Consider the following 22,614-nt stretch of genomic DNA (forward strand, 5'->3'; position numbering starts at 1 on the left):
GCTTGGGAGAACTCTTCAGCTGGTAGGAATCACAGAACCATTTAAGTCAAATGATATCATGCTGGAGACATTTTAGGCTAACCTACACAGCAAGGGGTAAGGCCTCAGCTGATGTCAGAGGGAGTATGACAATGTTCCTTTGGCATCTCTTCCTGTGTGAAGCCAAGTTGGGTTCCAAGGCAGTCATCAGCCAGATCAAACACTTTTTATATAATGCTCTTCAGTGCAAGATGTGGGTGGGTCTTGCAAAACATTTCTGTGGTTACGAGAGGGTTTTGGTAGTTGATATGTGAAGAGGGCCAGCTCTGCACCATGGGCCTCATTTAAACAATAGAGGGCTCAGATAATTGTGCTTTAAGTAATATTTCAGTGCAGGGGAATGTTATATCTTGAACAAAAGAGGTCTTTAGCATGCATATGCCTATATTGTTAACAGCATTATTTCGTCCTAGGGAGTACAGATGTGAGACCTCCCACTACTACAACATGAAGATGACCTTGGCCAGATGACTCATTTGTAATGGCTGGACAAATGTCAAAATACTAGGAACCCAAGATCCATAATGTTTAATTTACAGATCATTCTGAGATGGTATTTCATTTCTAAGGGATATTTATTACTATCATATAGCCATTAAGAAGTATTTATATGCTGGTATTCTCTAGGTGTGTATTCAGAAGACTCTGCCTAATCAATTAATAATAACATGGCTTTTATTAGCAGGAAACTGCTGCCTCTTGCGCATGTAGGGCAGTGCTTATGGCAGACAATTTGAGAACCAACTAAGTACTCTACACCTTATCACTGCCTTGTGCATAACTATAAAAGTCTCTCTAGAAGCATTAGCTGCAGGAGGAAAGTTGTAGCCATACCTCTCCATTTGAAGCTGCAGATTGCCCTAATTCTCAGCTAATTACATAGTTCAGACTTGCCTAGTATTACGGCTGAGAAAATGGTTGGGCATGGAAGTGCCAGTGTTTAGGAGCCCTTTCCGCATTGCTGGGCCATTCACCACCTTCCCACTCCAGCTACATCACCTTAAAGCCTCTCAGTCCCAGCTCTACCCACAGCTAAATCTCTGTAGCTGCAGACTGTACAACGTTCAACCATCTGAGTTCACTTTAAAAAAAAGTATGTGTGTGCTAGGGGGAAATGATGTTTCCCCGTGCTAGAGAGGCATAGTTGCTTTCTAAGTAAGCTTATTTTAGCCAAAAGGCAGGAAATTGCAGCATGCCCAAAGAATTTAGGTACCAGCCCTGACTCAATTCCCCAGCTGAATCTCCCACACTTTTAAACTTGCTTGGCATCAGCAACATCCACGTGCTTTCTTGCCATTACTCACTAGCCAACACACACCCTGTGGAGAGTCCCCTCATGCAGCAGCTCCTTTGGAGGCCTTCTGACAGCCAAGGAAGAGATTGAGTCTTCATGGAGTCATTCCCACCATCCAGACTTTTCTCATACAAGTGATTGACATTTACAAAACAACTATCCACGTACAAGTCCTTCTCTCCATTTCCACAATCCTTCCTAAAAATACACATCACACTTTTGACCTTCCTGGAGGATGCAACTTTCTGTATCATAGAATCATAGAGTATCCTGAGTTGGAAGGCACCCACAAGGATTATCAAAATCCAACTGCTGGCCCAAGAATCCCACCCGGTGCCTGAGCACATTGTCTGTCAGCTCCACCAGCCTTTTGTGGAGGTGCCTCTTTTCCCAGCAGAGAAGCTCCTTTTAAAAGCGTTCTCTAGCATTGCCTCTTCCTGGGTTTTGACCAATTTCACAGGCTTCCAAATGGGCTATACCATAATCCAAGTTCATTAGAGTCTCTGAGAGTTACCGGGGAGCCTCGACTCATTGTCTCTAATGTCCTATTAAAGATGGTCTCTACTGGTAGATGATTTAATTGCTGATCCTCTGTCAGTCACAGAGAACCCTCCAGGACCTCAAATTTTTTACTGTGCAGTCTGTGGTGACAGATACATAGGGCAACCATTTGTGGTTAAAAACAAACAAAAAACCCCTTGAGTGCCTGTGCTCAAATTCCTAAAGGTGTCCCAAGTGAAACTAGAAGGAAGGCAAGCTGCTTTGGTCCTGTGCAAGCAGAGCTCATACATAACTGAAGTGTGCTGCAAAGCATCAGCTGCTCCAAGATAACTAACAGTGTGCTCGGAGCTCTCAGCTCTGGGGAGAAGAAATTCAGTGAGCCTGAATCTTTTCTACTGGTGTTTGATGCTTTTTATTTCCTATTTGCAGTGGCTTGAGACACAGTTACCACAGTTGCCCTGCTGCTCATTAAATTACTGCAACTGAGTCATATATCTAAATTTGCTGATAGACAGCCATATGGTTTGAAATCGAGTTTTTAAGTGGTTGTAGGAACCAAGCAGAGTTTTCAAGGATTTTCAGTTTTATTGTTGAAGCAAACAGCAGTCTCAGATACTTGGGTGGTTGGGGTTTTTTGCAAATTCCACCAGCCTACTAAATACCTTTGCAAGTCTGAGCAGCTCAGTCAGTTTAGAGTATGGGATGGGGCCCTTGATCACTTAGGATTTTTCTTGTGAAGATCTCAAGATGCAGATCTGAGTTCTTGTCATTTGAAGTGTATTTATATTCAAGCTTAGCCTGCATCCATCCTAAAAACTAAGTGAACAACAAAAAACCAAATCTGCACTTGAATCCTAGCTCTTCTTAGCATCTGAAGCTCCCTCTGTTTCCACCTAGACACCTCAGGCTGATTTTTTTTTGTGTGCTTCTTTGGTTTTGTGCGGAAGGGGGGCCCAGGGTGTGTGTCTGAAAGAGAGATTAAAAATAACATTGCCTATTGCAAATAATGAGGTGAAAGTAAAGATGAGTGTAAATTGTATCTCTGCAGAACTGTAAATATGAGCTATAAGGTGCTGTAATTGGAGGTTGTCTGCCCTGGGTTGAACATTCAAGAATATGACAAAGCCTGACATTGACTGGCCTCTGCAGGAGCACCATCCCTCCAGCTGACCCCAAGGATTCTTGCACTAAAAAGCCATTTTCTATACATTTCTTGTATTGAAAGAGTTCTGGAATGAATTGCACATGTGTCAAAGAACCATTTAAGTGGGGCCTTACTACCCTTTTATCTGAGAACCTCCCACAATATTAAAAGGCACAAACCAGAAGAGCAATATAATCTCCCTTGTCTTGAATCATAAATGAAGTCTAGAAAAGTTTTTTCGGTGTATGTGGGTGTGTGTGCACTGTAAGAATTGTGTTTTGTGAATTTGTGAGAGGGGGAGATGACAAAAATTAAAGTAGTAGCCTTCAGTTTTTAGACCTCTCACTTAGTCCAGGGAAACTTGTGCCCAGGTTTCATTTTTTTAATCAAAACCTAGAAAAATTTCAAATGAGGATGGACATTTTTCTGTGGAAAATGTTTTTCTGTGAAAAATGTTAATGAAAAGAAGGCTTTTCTAACCAAAAAGTCTGTCTCTTTCCTTTCACATTCCTCCACAAGGCTTGTAGATGTCATGGATGAGGTGACCAGCAGGGTAGGTTTCAGTTAGAATGGGAACCTGCAATTTTTGCCAGATGTCATGTCTTCAAAACAAACTGCTTTATTCTTTGTAGAACTGGCAGGGAGAGACTGAAGCAAGGGCACTGGCAAACTAAGCTCTGGTTTTAGAGACAGTACTGGTGTCAGAGATACTCTTTGCAGTTTGAAAGTGGGAAAATAACTTTAAGATCTCTATCCATTTCAGGTGTACTCACTAAATGTGTTATTCATATCCTTTCTCAAAAAGTATTTTATATTCCCATGTCATCATCCCCATTGTAGCATGTGCCAACCCCAGACAGACAGACAGGAACAGAAAGACAGGCTGACAAGAATCCATTTTAGCACTTAGAAGCTGCATGTCTTTGGTTGCCAGCCCTTGAACAACTCTAACAAACCATTTCTCAGAGGCTGGTATTGCTTTCAAAGTAAAATGCAACCCCACAGCCACCTTAGAAATCGGGATAGCTGAGCTGTGAAAACCCTGTTGTTTCTGACAGCAGCAGTACCCCCAGCTCTGTACAATTCACTTTGCATACTCCTAGTGATTCTGTGCTGCACACACATATTGCAAACAGGAAGTAAGAGCAGCTCAGCTCTTGGCTTCCTCAGTCTCAAGAGACTGCCTTGAAACTGAAAAACACTAAACTAAACCTTAAGTGTCTGTTAGACCTTTAATTAGCGACCTAAGGACTGTTTGCCAAGAGGAAATTTGAATTCAATTATCCAAATAGAAAGTATTTAACCTCTCAATAGCACTCAAGTAATTATAATACTTAGGTGTTGTTTCTTTTCAGGAACCTTAAAAAGTAAAATAAAAAATCAAATTGAAAATTAAAGAAGGTGTCAGTTTTATATCACATGGAGTCTACAAAGGAAAGTTGTTATAGTGCCCATGCTTTAGACTCACATGTTAGCACAGAAAGGGACAGCCTCAAGCAGGGAGACCAGGTTGCAGGATTCTTGATTTCTCCACTAAAACAGCCAGCAACAGCATCAGGGCCGACAGCGGGAGCTTTATGTGCTTCAGTACAACCATAAACACACAGCTAAGACCAGCAGGTCACCTCACACAGCTTTTGATGTGACAGGGGTGCTCTGTCAGTGTCAGGAGAACTGGGATGCATCAGAAGAGGCTGTATATTCCAGTCCATTTTACAAACGTTACTTGATACCAGCCAAGCCATTTTCATTTCGGGTTGCAGCAGCATTTCAGCCCTAATCCCAACTGTCCTTTCACTACACATCCACCCAAAAGTTTCCAGAATTAATCCCAAGGAAAAAAAGGGAAAGTTAATCTTTTCTTGCTTCTCTCTTCACAGACTGTAGGTTGCTTTGGGATTATGTTTATCAGCTGCTTTCTGACAGCCGGTACGAAAATTTCATCCGATGGGAAGATAAGGAATCCAAAATATTTCGGATAGTGGATCCCAACGGACTGGCCCGTCTGTGGGGAAACCACAAGGTAAGGAAGCAATGCAATTTTCCTCCTGCAGTGCTTCACCTCTTGTAGCATCACAGGATTGTTATAAACGGGGGAAGGAAGAGAGGATGGCATATAAATGACTGCTGGAAAACTGTAATCTTTTATTCTGTGTACATTAGAAATACAGTGCATCATCCATCCTGAAGCACTAAAACCTATTCTTCATATAGAGAACTTGTTGGTTTGATTTAAAGGCCTTTAGTTATAAATGCATGTAATTATAAAATTACAAGGAGTGCAAGAATTAACAGTTCTCTCTCAAGGCATCTTATTTCTTCTCAAAACCTGATGCTGAGGATATTCTGATGAGATGTGGCTTACGAGGAGCTCTGTACTACATCTCAGCAGGACCTTTCTGTGTTCCTGGCTGTAGCAACTCCCAGATCCTACACGCTGCCCTGGGACAGACACCAAATGCTGCAGGATTATGTATTTCCTTCTAAGAGGGCAGTTCCTGCTTTGTTCTCTGGAAAGCTGGTACTGATTTTTACAGCTTGGGGCTGAGTTATTGTATGGATATTTCTGTACATGTATATAAGTATATTCATATGAATGTATGAGTAGTCAGCATGGATTTACAAATGGGAACTCATGCTTTGCCTCTGCGTCCTTTTTGGAGCAGTTCCCACTTTGCCCGGTCAGCTCTGGACGCAGCAGGCTGCGGGGGCAGCCTCCGGAATCCGGGAGACCAGAGGTCTGGCTCGTGGGTCCTTCCACAGGACCGCGGCAATAGAGGCAGGTGGTGGAAGAAGGAGGCAGGCTCAATTGTGGATGAAATCCGGAAGGTTTATTGTGTCTCCGAACAGGGGACCTCGCCCCCCGGGGGTGTCCAGCAATGAGCAACCCTGAGCATGCCTGCCAGGGGTTTTATGGGGGGGTGGCGACAGGGGAGGGATGACAATGGCATCGAATCAGGGAAGGAGAAGGACGGGTCTGCGGGATGAGGGACACACAAGGGAACCTATCTTGGGAAAGGAAGGGAGGGATCCTCCCCCCAAGACCAATCACTCGACGCCCCTGCCAGAACTTTCTAGAAGCTTGGGAGGGGTGCCAGAGAGATTGGCAGGGGTCTGGGAGGAGACAAATAGAGAAAGCAGGGTTATGAACACAAAACCAGGAGGGTATAAACTGGGATGGTACAGTAACACAAAACCCAAAGGGGAGACCCAGACTGAACCAAACAAGACACACTCCCACATCTCCCTGTTTTTTGTTTTTTAAGATGGTTTAAAGTTCAGCTGGGGGTAATATCCAGAGTCCGGATAAAAGACCTCGAACTCTTGCAACTCAGGAGCCGTAGGTTCGAGCTCCGGTTCTTGCAGGGCCTCTGCATCCGGGAGTACCTCGGCTCGGTCAATATCTGTAGGGGAGGGGGAGCTTGTAATCAACTTTACTAACAATCTCTTGAGGAGTCCAAACAAAATTAGGGCAATCAACAAAACAAAAAGAAAAATCAGTCCAGATCGGAGAATAGATCCTGCCCATCCGGATAGTCCCCATTTGCTGAAGATGTTGCCGAGCCAGTCACCAGTTTCTTTCCGAATTTGCATCACCATGGCCTGCATCTTGTCTGTGGATGTTCTCCGCCCTTGATGTAAACATACGTGGTCTTGGCCCATGGTTTGCGCCAGGACTGACCACACATTTGCGGCCGGTTGGGGAACTATCCGCGGCAACGCAGGCCATGGGAGCAGCCGCAGGATGACAACAATCTGCAGGCTTCTGGCGATGGCTCGGATGGATGGTGCAGGGTCCATTTCCGTAGTCTCTAAACTAGAAAGAAACTCAAAAGGAAGAATATCAAAATTGGGAGTAACAACTGGGGCAGAGTTGGGGTCCAGAGGGGCATAGGGTTAACCCACCCCGGTTTTAGGGGGTGCTTGACTTCTTCCTCTGGTGGGCTGGGAAATACACGGTTTCACCCATTTTGATGGGATCCACCTGGGGCCCTTGGGGGTGGATATGCATGCATATCCCTTCCCCCATGTAACTAGTTCATGAGGGCCCTGTGTTTCCCGAGTCTCCGGGTCTTTAACCAACACCGGAGGCCTTTCTTTCATTTGCAGCTGCTGAGACCGCCCGAAGTGCCGCACGATCGGTGGATTCAGGTTCTCAAAGGCACAGTTGAGGAAGTTTAGTGTGAACAGTGCCCTTGAGAACCTGACAGCTGGGGATTCTAGTTTCTTTGAGGACCTTTGCCTTTGTAGCATCCTCTTGATATTTTGGTGAGCCCTCTCGACTATCGCTTGATCAGTCGGGGAATAGGGGATGCCTGTCTTGTGCTCTATTCCCCATTGCTGCAGGAAGCTCCTGAACTCCTTGGAGGTGTAGGCTGGGCCGTTATCAGTTTTAATAACTTTGGGGATGCCCAGGGTAGCAAATGCCTGCACTAGGTGCCTTATGACATCACTAGCCCTTTCCCCTGTGTGGGCAGAGGCAAAGATGGCTCCAGAGAAGGTATCTACTGACACATGTACATACTTCATTCTGCCGAATGAAGCAACATGTGTCACGTCTTATCTGCCACACCTCACAACTATTAAGGCCACGGGGGTTTGCGCCAGTGCCAATGGCGGGAAGAGCTAATTGGTGACATTCAGGACATGCGGCCATGATCGCTCTGGCCTGGTCATGCTTCAGATTGAACTGCCGGACCAGGGCAGGCGCGTTTTGATGGAACAGCTGATGGCTAATTTTGGCCTGCCCAAATACATCTGGGATCGGGGCCATCGCGGCTGGCGCAGCAAGGGCATCTGCCTTCCTGTTGCTTCCGCGATGAACCCGGGCAGGTCCGTGTGTGACCTGATGTGCATCATGTAAAATGGTTGCTCTCGGTGGGAGACTAGGCTAACCAATTTTGAGAGCAACTCATACAAGGCTGTGTATGAGAGCAACTCATACAAGGCAATATGGAATCTTCAGCTCTGGAGACTACCCCTGCTACATATGCAGAGTCAGTTATCAAATTAAAGGGTTCGGGGAATCTTTCAAAAGCCCTGACGACTGCGTCTAACTCAGAAACTTGAGGTGATCCTTCCACCTCCTTAATATCAGCCTCCCACCGCTGAATTTGGGGGTTTTTCTAAGTCATGACTGACTTGTGGGATGCCCCAGACGCGTCAGTGAAAACGGTCAAGGCCTTTTAAGGTTCCTTGCTCCGAACAGTCTTTGTATTTAATTCAAATTTGATTTCCGAATTAAAAATTTTGTGGGCTGGCCTATGTAAGGAAATTTGGCCTGTGTAGCCCTCCAGAGCGAACTGCAAAGCTTCACAATCATGAAGCAAGCTCTCCAGCATTGCCTTGGTAATTTGGCCCGTTTGTGTCCTGATTGGTACGTGAATGCAGTCAAAGTCACATCCTGATAACTCCCTGATCTGGACTCTAGCCTTCCGGATCAGCTCAGCCATCAGCTCTTGTGGCCGTGTCATTCTTTTGGACCTGTGATGACTGAGGAAGAAAGACCCACTCTATTATCAAGAAGGGGTCCCTCTGGTCCTGGTCTTCCTTACTCTTCCTCTTGTCCTCTCATTGGAAGACAACCCCATGCAGGTGTGGCAGATTACCCAGGATGATGAACTTAAATGGCAAGTCAGGTCTATACCTGCTTGCTTGCCTGGTGGGCATCAGGTGTTGCACCCTCTCCAGGGCTGTCCGCGCCTCTGGGTAAGTGTCTGGGGAGAACTGAGCTCCTCTCCCCCTTTTAGTAAATCAAAAAGGGGGGCTAGGTCTTCGTTGGATAGACCCAGCCACGGCCTTACCCAATGTAGTGACCCACACAGTTGGTGGACATCTGCTAAGGTCTTAATATTTGTACTGATAGCCAATTTTTGCGGCACAATGGTCCGCTTTGTAATTTCCAGGCCCAGGTACTTCCAAGGTGGCATCCTTTGAATTTTCTCTTCTTGGAGCTCGAACCCTGCAGCAACCAATGCACTGATTGTCAGGTCAAGCACATTCGCAAGCATGTCATTGTCGGGGGCACACACGAGGACATCATCCATGTAGTGGAATATGACGGCCTCTTTTGCGGCTGCGCGAACTGGGGCAAGCAAGGAAGAGACATACCATTGGCAGATGGTCGGGCTGTTCTTCATGCCCTGCGGCAGCACTTTCCAATGGTATCTCTTCCTCGGGGCTTCTCGGTTGATAACCGGAACCGAGAAGGCGAAACGCGGGGCATCGTCAGGGTGCAGAGGAATTTGGAAAAAAACAATCTTTAATATCGATTATTGCCAGGTTCCAGTTTTGGGGAAGCATCGTTGGGGATGGCATTCCCGGTTGGAGAGAGCCCATGTCCTCTATCACGTCATTAATTTGGCGAAGATCCTGGAGGAGCCGCCATTTATCTTTGTTAGGTTTTTTTGTAACGAGGACAGGGGAATTCCAGGGGCTGTTGGTGTCCACGATATTCCCCTTCTTAAGCTGCTCTTCCACGAGCTTCTCGAGCGCCTCTAATTTCTCACTGTAGAGCGGCCATTGCTCTACCCAGACTGGACGGTCCGTTTTCCATGTCAATTTCTGGGTAGGGCGCTCCTCAGTGACTGCTGCGCAAAAATTCTGCGGGGGGTCAGGAATGTCAATGGTGACTCCCCACTGCTGCATGAGGTCTCTCCCCAAGAGGGGTTCCTTGTAATCCAGTACGAACGGACGTATATTGGCCAATTGTCCGCTCGGTCCCTTAATTTGTACGATGCTTTTAGACTGTTTAGCCAATTAGATGCCCACAACACCTTGTACGTGCCCTGCCACGTTTTGCAGTTCCCAGTGTGCCGGCCATTCCCGTGTGGGAATGATCGTCACATCTGCTCCTGTGTCCAGAAGCCCCTTGAGGTGAAGGACTTCTTCCGCTCTGTTGATTTTACAGTCTACCCTCGGCTTCCCTGTCCCTATTACATGAGTGGCACACACCATTGGGTGTGGCCCTCCTGCAGGGATAGCCTGGGTGACCATCTGCCCTCTAAGCAGAAACAGAGGTGGACGGACACAGCGCAGCCAGAGAACGGGTCCTTCGGGACTGGATGTCATGAGTCCTGGAGCGACTTCAATCTCTGGTGGTGTGCATTTAACATCTCCAACAATGACATACCTGCTAGGGCTTGGGTCCCACGTCCCCAGCTCACCACCGACACTTACTGGTGCGGCGTGCCACTCGTTGGTTTTCAGGAAGAGCGGTGTCGACAGCTGCAACCTGAAAGAACCATCAGCAGGAGAAGTGAAGTCAGGCTGAAAAGTCACATCTGGTGATTTTGTGTCATCGCTATCTGCCCTCCCCTGTCCCTCCTCCCCCTTGCGTCCCGTCCCTTTTTTGTCTTCACGCGGGGTGGGCGCACGCTCCTCATTCAGTTTTTTTGTTCCCGGCCCTCAAGCCCCCCCGACCCTTGTTCTCTTTTAAATTGATAAAACTGTCTCTTGAGTGGACAATCTTTGGTCCAATGCCCGGGCTGGTCGCAGAGGAAGCAGGTGTTCTTGGTCTGCTGTTGAGGCCGCTTCTGGCTGTTCTTTGCCGGAGGCGGTCTGTTGCTTCGGCTCGTGATCCTCTTCTGGTCCGCAGCAGTATGGTGTGTTGCTGTTCCCACCGAAATCGTTCCCCGGGATCGCTGCTTATCCGAGCCGGCAGGTTGCACGTGTGGCGCCTTCGCAGCGCAAACCTCTAACATCGCCTGTATCGTCGGCGGAGGGTCCAGGGGGAGGCTCAGGATGGCCGCCTTGCACTGCGGGTTGGCGTTGACCATTGCCATCTCTGCGATGACCTTCTCTCTGGCCGCCGGCTGCTTAACCTGCAACTCTACAGCTCGGGTTAATCGCTCCACAAACCTTAGGAACGATTCAGTGTGTTGCTGACGGACCTGCGAGTACGTTAGCACGGGAGCATCCGGCCTCAGGCCAAGGAATGCCTTTCCGGCTGCTTCCTTGACCTGTTGCAGCACCTCTAAAGGCAGACCTTGGGCCTGCTTCGGCGCCAACGCCCATTCTCCCTCGCCACTCAGATGGTCCATCATTATTTCCTGATTGTCGGCATCAACGGCCGTATCCGAACTTTGCAGAAGCACCGGAAGGAGTCGACGGAGCTCCTTTTCCCATGCTGATTTCCAGAGCAGAAACTCTACTGAGGAAAGCAAGCACGAGAAAAGCTGACGCAAATCGAAAGGCGTCATTACTGCTCCAGAGAGATTTGCCTTTAAAAGACCACGAAAATATTTGCTTTCTCTCCCGAACTCCTTCTGCGCCTTGCAGAGTTCTTTGATCGTTTGGTGGGAGAGGGGTTCCCAGTTGGTGTGGGTCATTCCCCCTCTCCTGGACCTTTGATAAAAAACTGGAGCGGCCGAAGGAATGGAGTCCAGTTCCGGGTTCCAGTCCTCAGGCCTCTCCCCTTCCGGCCACTCACCGTGGGAACCGGAAGGCCAAGCGTGGGAACCGGAAGCAGGAAGCGGGTGGCAACCAGACACGGACCTACAACAACTTCTAGGGGCAGAGCACGGGGGCGTGCATTGATGACCGGCGGGAGGGGCAACAGGGGTGGACCCAGCTTGGGTGTGGGAGGAGTTAGGGTACTGGGAGGGGTCATGACGAAAGGGGTTGGGACTTGGCAGAAAGGGGTTTTGGGATGAAGAAACGGGGGGAGGGCAAGACGGGGTTTCTGCCATGTGGCACCCGCCATCTTGTCCTCGTCGGGCAGGGAATCCATTTTCTAAGTTCTCAATATAACTAAAGCGAACACGGGGTCTAACAACTGGGGAAGTCGGAGAATGGGATAAGCCCCGAGCAGTCCGGCCAGGACTGTCTGGGCGGGGGGGTCGAGAATCCCGAGGGAAGCCAGGGAGTCGGTGGCAACCCTGCGCAGCATCGCGGTTTGCTTCCTTCAGGACGCCCGGTTTAGGGGACACGGGTTTAGGAGAAGGCTTAGGGGTAACTGGGGAACCGGGGGCAGGCTGTGCTTCCCTCTCCCTTTTTTGATTTAAAGCAGACCGAATTTGTAGGTATAACAAAAGAAAACTTATCTAAATCCTTTTCTTTTGTCAATTCAGACTGAGCTATTCTTGCTCCCACGGCGTTCCAAAAGGGATCGCTTAAAACCGAACTGTGGGAGCACTGAGGGAAGTGCTGGAACAGCCACCGCACAAACCGTTTTAAACACCCTTTAGAAAAACGTCGTCCCGTCCCCCGCCCCCGCCCCCCCCCCCCCCCGGAGTCCCGCAACTTGGAAAAATACCCCCTTTTGTGCTGTGGACAATTTTGCGCCCATAAGCCACAGCACGATGCCTAGAGCTTTAAAAATAAACCAACCCTCGGACACCGATTCCCCGAAACTAGCCGGAGGCAAGCAACACACTCGCCCCGGGGCTGACCCTGGGCTCCTACGAGCCGCGCACCGTGCGAAGCCGTTCACCACGCGCTGCGCGCGGCCGGGCGGGCACCGCCGGGTCCCGCCGCGCCTCGCTCCGCCGCCGACACTGCGGCTCGCGTGGCTCCGCCCGCACGCGGAACTGCCTCGAAAGGCTTTACGGTAAGTTCCGCCCCCCCCGGGGAAATACTTACCTGCTGGTGTCCAGGCAAGCTCCAGGCGTCCCGATTTCCACCGAGGACGACTCTGCTGGCGCGGGCGGAGCTACCGTCCTCCTCCCCAGGAGCGCAGCTCACTTAAACGGAGCGTGCTACAACTGGGGTAGCTTGGCGTCCCAAGGACGCACTTGAAGTCCAATCAGTCCCTTCCGTGGGGTCCGGTGGAAGCGGGGGCCCCGCGATAGGCGCTTTTTGGAGCAGTTCCCACTTTGCCCGGTCAGCTCTGGACGCAGCAGGCTGCGGGGGCAGCCTCCGGAATCCGGGAGACCAGAGGTCTGGCTCGTGGGTCCTTCCACAGGACCGCGGCAATAGAGGCAGGTGGTGGAAGAAGGAGGCAGGCTCAATTGTGGATGAAATCCGGAAGGTTTGTTGTGTCTCCAAACAGGGGACCTCGCCCCCCGGGGGTGCCCAGCAATGAGCCACCCTGAGCGCGCCTGCCAGGGGTTTTATGGGGGGGTGGCGACAGGGGAGGGATGACAACGGCATCGAATCAGGGAAGGAGAAGGACGGGTCTGCGGGATGAGGGACACACAAGGGAACCTATCTTGGGAAAGGAAGGGAGGGATCCTCCCCCCAAGACCAATCACTCGACGCCCCTGCCAGAACTTTCTAGAAGCTTGGGAGGGGTGCCAGAGAGATTGGCAGGGGTCTGGGAGGAGACAAATAGAGAAAGCAGGGTTATGAACACAAAACCAGGAGGGTATAAACTGGGATGGTACAGTAACACAAAACCCAAAGGGGAGACCCAGACTGAACCAAACAAGACACACTCCCACAATGCTTGACCGTTGTGATATCCATCTACAACAAAATGATTGGCTCAATGGATTCAGGGAGAATAGTGGATATAACTTACCTTGATTCTAGAAAGGCTTTTGAGACTGTCTCATAACAGCCTCAAAGACAGACTAATTAAGTATGACCTAGACAAGAATACAGTGAGGTAGATTGAAAACTGGCTGATCTGCTGGGCTGAAAAGGTGGTGATCAATGGCACAAAATCCAGTCACTAGTCATTTTACCCCAGGGATTGATTCTGGGGGCAGTACTGTATGTCCATTAATGACCTGGATGATGGGACAGATTCTCAGACAACACAAAACTGGGAGAGTAGCTGATGCACCAGAGGGTTGTGCTGTCATCCGTGTGGTTCTGAACATGGTGGAGATATGGGCTAATGGGAATTTTATGAACTTAGTAACTTACCCAACCTGCACGTTAATAATTGAGCCATGCCATCATGTCTCATGCTGGCTGTCTAAAACTGAAGCTCCTTCAGACCACTGGCCACTTGGGCAACACAGTGGCCTTTCAGCATATAAGAACTGGAAGAAGCACACACAGTATTTCAGGGGGCTTCCCAACGAGAGGAGTCTGGATTTTGCAAGGAAAACTTTGTCCCTGTTAGTGTTTCATTGCCACAGGAGCTCATGATGTGGCCTCCCTTGGGAGAGTTACTGTGGTCAGGGCAAGCAGAGGAGGTCTGCTCCTACTGGCCCTTTTAGGCAGGTGGATCAGTGTCCTTTGATGAAGCCAAAGTCGTGACATGGAGGCTCCCAAAACAAAAACGTGCTTCTACTGGTTTTTTGCCAATGGCGAGGCGGCTGCTTTATACTCGTGCACACACAGCTTTGCCAGCAGAGTTGTCTCTCTGCTGGGAGTGTCTGCCAGACAGCAACCACTGCTCCTCGGACCAGAAAAATGCTCTTAGTGTAGACATAGCCTAAGGGGCTGATCCTGCTGTTCCAAGTCAGTACTTAGGGGGCTGCCCACATACAGCTCTGCCAGTGCCCATCACTTCTGCCTTGTGACACTCAGCTTCAGCAGGGCCATCTCGTCTGGGAGCTTGGGAAGGTTTTGATGAATCATCTCATACCTCAATGCTCTGGCCATGGCCTTTGGGGCCAACAGCTCCCAGAATGAAGGGAAGGATCTGTCACAGAACCAGATGTACAACCCAGCTGGCTTCTTGATTTACACCTGTGTAAGAAGAGGAGAAACAGGCTGTCAGTCCTCACAGTGCTCTGTGAGCATTAACTAGTTAATGCAGGGGAATCCCAGAGGAACAGTGCTCTAAGCAGGGATTGCTGACAGATTCAGCCTATTAGCCACTACTCCTAGACTTTTACAAAAGGTGTTTTCATTAAGAACAGGCCTGTCACATCCCACTTGGCATGAGCATCTCCCTCCACCTAATGTCTCCTCTTGTAGTTAATTCTTTTGTTATCTGTGTTCCAAGAAACTGTAGAAAAACCTCACTTGGAATTTTTGTTAGACTCCTTGCTGAAATTGCTGTGAGTGGAAAGAGACCCACAAAAATTTGGTGATGAGGGCTGTGGGGGCAGAACAGGCCTGCAAACAGCAAAAAATGGTACATGTAATTTCTTGAACTGTCTTGGTTCCTTTTGGTAGCTGTGATAGTTCTGCAACTCATTTTGGGGCTTAGGAAGATTTTAATGAATCATCTCACCACTTTTTTCTTTTTTCTTTTGAAAAAAACAGAACAGAACAAATATGACTTACGAGAAAATGTCCAGAGCCCTACGCCACTACTACAAACTAAATATTATCCGGAAAGAGCCAGGACAAAGGCTTTTGTTCAGGTAATTTTCTTTCTTTGCCATTCCTTTCTACAGACAATTAGTTTTTGAGGATGGAGGATGGAATTGTGTGGGATATCTCGTTGCCACAGTTATAACACAGCTGACAATGGCCATACATTTGTAAAAGCAGTCTAGAGCACTGCTTCCCAGCTTTCAAGGCAGCCACACCAGTTTACAAAAACACAGGCCTGTCTCAGTGATCAATGGAGACAACAGAAGTCTTTTCACTGCTTCACGCAGGCTGTGCCGTTTATCTAAGGTCTTGTTTAAGACCTTAGATAAATGATTCAGCCAAGCTGCTGGAAAACCCACTCCAAATGGACTTCTCAAACACAGCTGCCAGTGAAAGCTAAGCAGGGATCAGGCATTTCCTCAAGGGCACTGCAGAAGAGAAGCACTTGATGACCACATCTTTGGTGCTGCCTTCAAGGAAGAGAGGGAGCTGCCAGAGCTGTTCATAAAACCCAACGCATCGGATTGGATGATACAACCAATAATTTAGGAAATAGGGGCTGAAACAGCATTAAAGCAGGGAGCTACTTGTACAAACTTGAGTGCAGATGGCACAGAGTGAGAGCACTCCTGTTCTCTTCTGACAACACCAGCAAATCCTAGTGCATGTCTGACCCTCAGAGCACTGAACTCAGACCAAAGACTGCTTTGCTGTCAGTGGCCTGGATCTAGTAGTGTGCTTGGAAATTATATCAGTAGGAAGGCAATCTTAGAATTTGTTTTCTTAAATAGCTAACAGAACTGCATTAGCACTCAAACTATCTTCAGCTGAAAAGGGTTCTGTGGAATGACTTGTTTATGTTAGCTCTTAGAAGGAAACATAGATGCGGGAAGGAGAGTGAAGGACAGAAGCGGTCATGGGCAAAATCAAGTGCTCGATTGTAACTTATTTTTCCTGTGGAAGGTTAAAACAAGGTTGCTTCATCAGTACCAAGGGTACCTGTATCTCTGTGGCCTTGTATGAAGACTGCATTGCTCTGGGGGAATTTCTGATGCTGAACAGGGAATGTGCTTCTCTTGAAGCTTTCCCTTCAGTGGGAACAAGCACAAAACAGGAGTCCATCTCTTCTCAACCAGGCTGCCTATTTTCTCAAAACCATTGTAACTTAATGCCCTTGGAGACCACAGTTCCTCTGTAAGACTTGGCCAAACTGACCAACAGATTCAAAGGTCACCAGAGAGCATAAAACACGAAACTTCATTTCCTTTGGAAACTGGGAAAAAAACCCCTGCAAAACATTTCTTTGCACAATTCCCAATAAAAACTTTTTGATGTTGTTTTCTTAGACCTATTTATATCTGAAGAGCAAAAGAACAGCTGCAAAAAATCAAGTCATTAATGTGCCTTCCTTGGCTATTCCTCGCAAGCACAGAAGTAATAGGAAATGTGACTTTAATGTGCAGGCTGTTGTCATCTGCAGATATCTGTATGGAGCTTTAAGTAAGATGGAGTCAGAAAAGGATTTCTAATAGGTTGGCTGGCTGTCTTGTGCAACAAAATAGGTCACAGCTAGTGTTTCTTAATTTTCATGCAGTTCTGGGTTGGGTTGTGTTTGTTTGGGTTTTTTTTAATGTAATCAAATGCTATTAGAAATACCCACACTGTGGTTTCCTCGATGTGACTTAAAGCACAGACCAGAAGGAATACCCAAAGTCCTGTGGTACAGCTTACATTGGCCCATGCCCCACATGGAGAGGAGGGCAGTGGGACCCCTCTGTGTTTTCATTTCATCCTTGTGCAAGATCAACAAGACAGTCACAGGGTTTAACTCAGGGCACAGTCTGGCTGTGGGCTTTGGTGCATTTTCAGTGTGTAGCCAGGCACTGATTCACCACTCCTGCATACAAGTTTTTCACCACCGTAACACCGTTTGTAGCAGCAGCATTTTTCCAGCAGTCACACAGCAGTGAGTCATAGCCCTTTCTTTTTTTTCCTAAATGCATATATGCACATGATTTCCAAAATTAGAAGGGATGGCAAAAGGTTAGTTCCAGGCTATGCTGTGTGTTTGCTGAGAGGCTCCAGCAGTGAGCACTCTGGGTCAGTGATAGTAACAAGGCTCCTGTTGGTTGCTTTTGTTTTCACTGGGGCAAGGATACGGAGCATATCATCAACCTGAAGTAAAATCAGCTCTTACGATTAACACATTTCATACTGCTGCATGTTAACCAGCATGTTATTAATGAAAGACTGTGAAATTTTGTACTACTTCCAGCATAAATATCTTTCATCCTAATTTCTCCAGAAGTGCTTGGGAGTTGGGAAACTGATTTGTGTTGAAACCAGGATTTCATCCTTCCTGTGCCACTCTCTCTTCCTACACCACTAAATTGAAAACGAAAAAGCAGAGCTACCTCTGTGCAGTAGTATACAAAAGCATCCTGGCAAAAACCAAGACTGCAGACTTAAACTGCAGGCTGGTGTGTGTCCTTTCTCATTTCCTGCTGCTGCCATGCCTCCCCAGAGGCAGTTTCTGTCTCCAGCACCCTGCAGACTTAACTGCCTTGAGACATTGGTGCTGGGAGCCACGGCATTCATCACAGAGGATGCTGCCTCACTGCAGTCACGCTTGCTACAATCACAGAGGAAGAGACTGTCTTTGCTTACAGTTCCCCAGCCCAAAACCTTTTACCTTCAGGGCTTTTTCCATTTCCTGGAACTTGTTCTGATTTGGACTTCGGCTTTTTCCCCCTCTGTTCCTTTGGTGTTTTGTGTTCTTCTCACTCACCTACACGCAGGCCTGTAGCCCTGTGCCTCCCCACACCTTGCAAGGGCTTGTGCTTTGAAATATGCTGATCATAAACACTTTCCATGTCTCTGTCACCAGACACCACACATGAGTGTACCTGGGCCAAGCTGTCATCTGACATGACAACAGCAGACAATATGAGGGAGAAGAAATAAATATCATTCTTTGGAAAAGACTATGGGGTTTGGTTCAGATTTGGGCTTTCAAGAAGCTGGGGTAAATGCCAGTGATTTTTTTGTTTCCTTTCAAGGTATGCAGGAGGGAAGACACCTGGGGAGAAGCTGGGAAATACTAAGGCTTTGGGAGGATACAGCAAAGCTTATCTTGGGAGCTTTAGAGCTCAGGGGTCTCAACAACTTGGTGAAGATAAAAGCTGAGACCCCTGAGAAATACGCTGGTTTCTCTGTTTTGCAGGTTCATGAAGACCCCAGATGAGATCATGAGTGGCCGGACAGACCGCCTCGAGCACCTTGAATCCCAGGAACTGGATGAACAAATATACCAAGAAGATGAGTGCTGAAGGAAACAGGTGCACCACCTCTGTGGGTCCAGGGGAGAAACATCTGCCCGATGGTCAGCACGGTTTGGGAGGGGAAGCAACAACACAGAAGCAGTACTTGAGGTCGCCACTTATCTTGAAGATCACGCAGGACCTGAAGCACCTTAACAAAACAAACTAACAGGCAGAAGTGGTGCTGGCAGGAAAGCAAAGGGGAGAAAGCCTGGACTTATGCACTACTTCACTGTTCCTACAAAGTCTCCCTTGAGTTTTTTTCTTTCTTTTTGGTTTGTTTCAGTTTTGGGGGTTTTTTGTCATTTTTTTTTCCCTAATAAACATGCAGTTTGACTTTCCTTATCTCACATAGGACAAGACATCAGATTATGCTTCTTTTTTTTTGGGTTTTTTTTTTTTTTTTTGGAAGGCTTTCCTATGGAAATAGAGTGCTCTTATTTTCTGTGCAAGTCTCATGACACAACACCGCATAAACAATAGCAACACAGAAGGGATTTGCTCAAGGCTTCCAGTTTGCTTGGATCAATTTATATGTGCTGCCACTGAGAAATGTGTTGAAGCTACCAAAAGAATTTCTCACATATACCTGTCAAATGAAGAGGAGACACCCTTCACATGTAGGCTGGGCTGTCATCCCAGCATAGCTTGGGCTCACAATGAGTACTCCGAGTGGCTGTTAACTGCTGGAATATGGACCAAAACCAATCACCTAAGTGCTCCGGGGAGGAGAAAAATAAATGTGACAAACCTCTGCAAGAGACTATCAGTTAACATTTTCCCTCCTTCTAGCAAAGAAGTGATAGAATGGAGCAGGGGGAAGGGAGGGTGGGGACAAATACATATATATGTGTGTATATATATAAAAGTTCCATATATATATATATATATATATATGAATATATATGTAAACCCCCCAGTATATTCACAATGCAGAATTTCAGTTCAGAGTTTTCTATAAAAAGGGAAGACTGAAGCATCTGTAATTACAGAACGAAGGGGTGTTTCTCATACCTGCTAGCAATTCTGGGGTGAAAGGTGAAGGACTGTTCCTTACATCACAGGGAGAAAGCAAAGGGACTCATCACATGGTTTGTATTACTCAGAAGCCTCTCCAGGATCATTTTGTGCTGCTGGAGAGGTAGATGATTCACCACTCTAAAAGCTGATGTTAGAGAACTAGAGACCAAATAGCTATACTTATATCTTGTAATTGATTTTGGCTTTGTTTTGGGATTTTTTTTTTTTTATGCCTCCCACTGCCCTCCTCCATCCTACAGCTCTGCCATCAAGGAAGCTTGACTGTTTTTAACATGATTTAAAAGACAAGAGAAAAACAAACCCTACAGCTGTGTTGCTTTCTTGGTTTGGGGTTTTGTTCTGGTTGCAAGGTGCCTCCATTTGGTTTGGTGCACTGAGGGTGCTTGGCATGAGGCAAAGAGCTATGCCTGGTTTGGTCACAGAATGCTCAGCAGTCCTTGATGCCCAAACAAGAGAACCTGCTGGCCTGTTTCATTTCAAAGCTTGGACCACCAGGACAGGAATGCCTGTGGTGTCCAGGTGTCCAGTGATCCATCAGCAGTGGTCCTTTGAATGGAAGGAAGATCTAGCAGCAGAAATGGTGCTTGCAGAGGGAGAAGGTGTATAGGGAAACTGCAGGAATCACATGGTGCCTGAAAGAAAGCACGTCCACACCAGTGCATTAAAAGCAGAAAGCCTCTTTAATGGAAACATAAAAGAAACTAGATCTGGAAAAAAATCAAAAGGCTAATCTAATCCATTTCAACCAAAAAACAAGGTACATTCCCATGATAGAGCTTTTATCAGCTATTAAACCAACACGACATTTGATCTTTCCACATATTTAACAAGAGGGTTAATCTCTCCAGGAAAACATGGCACTCGGCAATGAACAGTGTCCCCTGTGTTTAAATGGAAATAGACCAATCTCACCAAAGACTTAGTGTTGAGTCACAGGTCGTAGAAGGAACAGCTTTGTTAAGGGTGTAGATAAGCATCATACAACAAGGAGAGATTTTTCTGAGCCAGTATCTGATGAGGAATGACAAGGTGTACATTTCTCCCTGAGCTTTTCCCAGCCACGTTTTTTCTATAAAATCATAGTCAGTAAGTTACAAGTCCCAGCACACCACGTACTTGATCTTTTCTGCCTCAAAATAATGGACAGGGGAGTGTTTTTCAGCAATGTGTCACCTGTCTCTGTTGTGACTCTCAAGTACTTGGTGCTCATGAGGCATGAGATTGGGAGACACTGTGGGGCTTCAGTAGTCACAGATCTGAAACCTAAGGTCCCTTGAGACCAAGGTCCCAGGGAGTTACTCTGTCAGCCTGCTCAAGGGCACCCGAGTTGCAGCCAGGTCTCAGGAGCTGGAGTGAAGTGGTGAATTTGACAGATGGAGTGTGATCAGAAGTACCAATGTAAAGAAAGGCTCTAGCTGTATCCTTGGGTGTCCAGTGGTAGAAAGAAACTAAATTTTTGTAGAGAATGATTCATCCTCTTTACTGTTGTGGTCTAGACAACTGCATAACTGCATTATTTTCTTTCACCTGCTGTTGCAAGATGGTGAGGGACCGGAAAAAAGACCAATAGGGACTTCCTGTATAAAGTGCTCTGATGAGTCACAGCTTTTTGTCATGGCGAAGGTGCACACTGCAAAATACAGAGAACCAGATACAATCCACCCATTTCCTCACCATTATCTACCGAACAAAGTCCATCCTCAGCACTGGGTAAGACAGGAAAATCACGTTGTCCTGTAGGGAAGCTTTATAGCGGAAATGTTCACCTTTACAAAAAAATGCAATCACTTCCACTTGCAGAATCTAAGTCAAAGGGAAAATAAAATGTTTGTGGCTGTTGGAAACTCTTCTCAGTTCACACATAAAGGACATCTTCAGACAATTTCATCACAACCACAGAGAAGGAGTTCTCTCAAGGCTGATGCTAGTTGGAATGAAAATAGCCTTTGACCTTGGAACAGGCCAGTCCCACAGAGGCCTTTCCTGTCTCCTGCCAGGTCTCCTGGTGCCAAAGGGAATGGTGTGGGTGACACCGGAGCTGCCAGAACTGCAGGGGCTTGGGACCTGTTCTGGGAGCTGCAGGATTTGAACTGCTCTTGGGGTCTTGAAGTGAGTTTATCAGGTATGACTAAAAAAGTAGTGGCAAGCTAGAGCAGCTGCAATAGGGAGATTCCCATCAACCTCTCATCCACATGGCAGATCCATGGGAGTGCAAAGACAGCTTTAACATCCTGAGCTATAGGAATGTGTCGCTGCCTGCCAGGACTAGCAAAGGTAACACTGTCTTTCTACCAACACTGACACCTGCCTTCCCCCCAGTTTCTGATTTCCCAGTGTAGAATTTGCCAGCAGCAAAACAGCCAAACTTTCTGCCTTTGCCACCAAAGCAAGTGAAGAAAGGGAGAAAGCGTTTCATCCTTGGAGACACACAAGTCACCTGGACATGGTCCTGGGCAACTGGGCCTGGCTGGCCCTGCCTGACCAGAGGGGGTTTGACCAGATGATCTCCAGAGAACCTTGCCAACCTCAGCACCCAGCAAAGGTTCTGAGTGGTTAAGTGGTTAAGCAAAGGTTAAGTGGGACCTTCATTGTCATCAGTTGCTACAAGCCTCAACAAGCCAGAGGCCAGTCAGGTAGGACATGCTGCAGTTCCACAGCAGAGTATTTTCTTGATTGAAGTTTGAAACCTGTTGACTGCCTCTCCATCCAGAAAACACTACTGGGGCCCTTTCTGTGAACACTAAGTTGCTGCCATCCTTCCCAGATTTCAAACTCCACATATGCATTCTCCAGATTTCTTTTGTCAGACTGCAACTGTATGCGAATCCAGAGTTTGAGGTCTTCGGGTTTTTTTTAAATAAAATTCTAGTGTTTTTATTGATGACGGCTTTTGTTTTTTTAAGGTGTGGGGCTAAGGGACTGAATCAAATGAATGTAACAAAACAAAAACAAGCCTATTCTCAGGGCCAGTGAGTTGCAAATAATTTTTAAAATGCTTGTAATTACATCATCTCAATAAAAAAAATTTAATATAAAAGCAGGAATGCCAAATTTGTTGGTGCAATCATTGCTACAAGGTTATTTCTTTTTAAGAGCCATGGTACCCAAGAGTC

The 22,614-nt window shown here is 47.2% G+C and overlaps 1 protein-coding gene across 1 annotated transcript in view; it reads left to right on the plus strand.

The window, feature by feature from the left end:
- Positions 1 to 22,382, plus strand: part of ETV6 (ETS variant transcription factor 6) — a 135,638-nt gene extending 113,256 nt beyond the window's left edge. Inside the window, exons 6-8 of the mRNA XM_048301241.1 lie at positions 4,859 to 5,001; positions 15,087 to 15,187; positions 18,364 to 22,382. Of these exons, the coding sequence (XP_048157198.1) occupies positions 4,859 to 5,001; positions 15,087 to 15,187; positions 18,364 to 18,469 (350 nt within the window). The 3' untranslated portion in view covers positions 18,470 to 22,382. The remainder of the gene's footprint in view (positions 1 to 4,858; positions 5,002 to 15,086; positions 15,188 to 18,363) is intronic.
- The last annotated feature ends 232 nt before the right edge of the window (positions 22,383 to 22,614 follow it).

Source organism: Corvus hawaiiensis, chromosome 4, assembly GCF_020740725.1.
Source record: "Corvus hawaiiensis isolate bCorHaw1 chromosome 4, bCorHaw1.pri.cur, whole genome shotgun sequence".
Taxonomy (NCBI): Eukaryota; Metazoa; Chordata; class Aves; order Passeriformes; family Corvidae; genus Corvus; species Corvus hawaiiensis.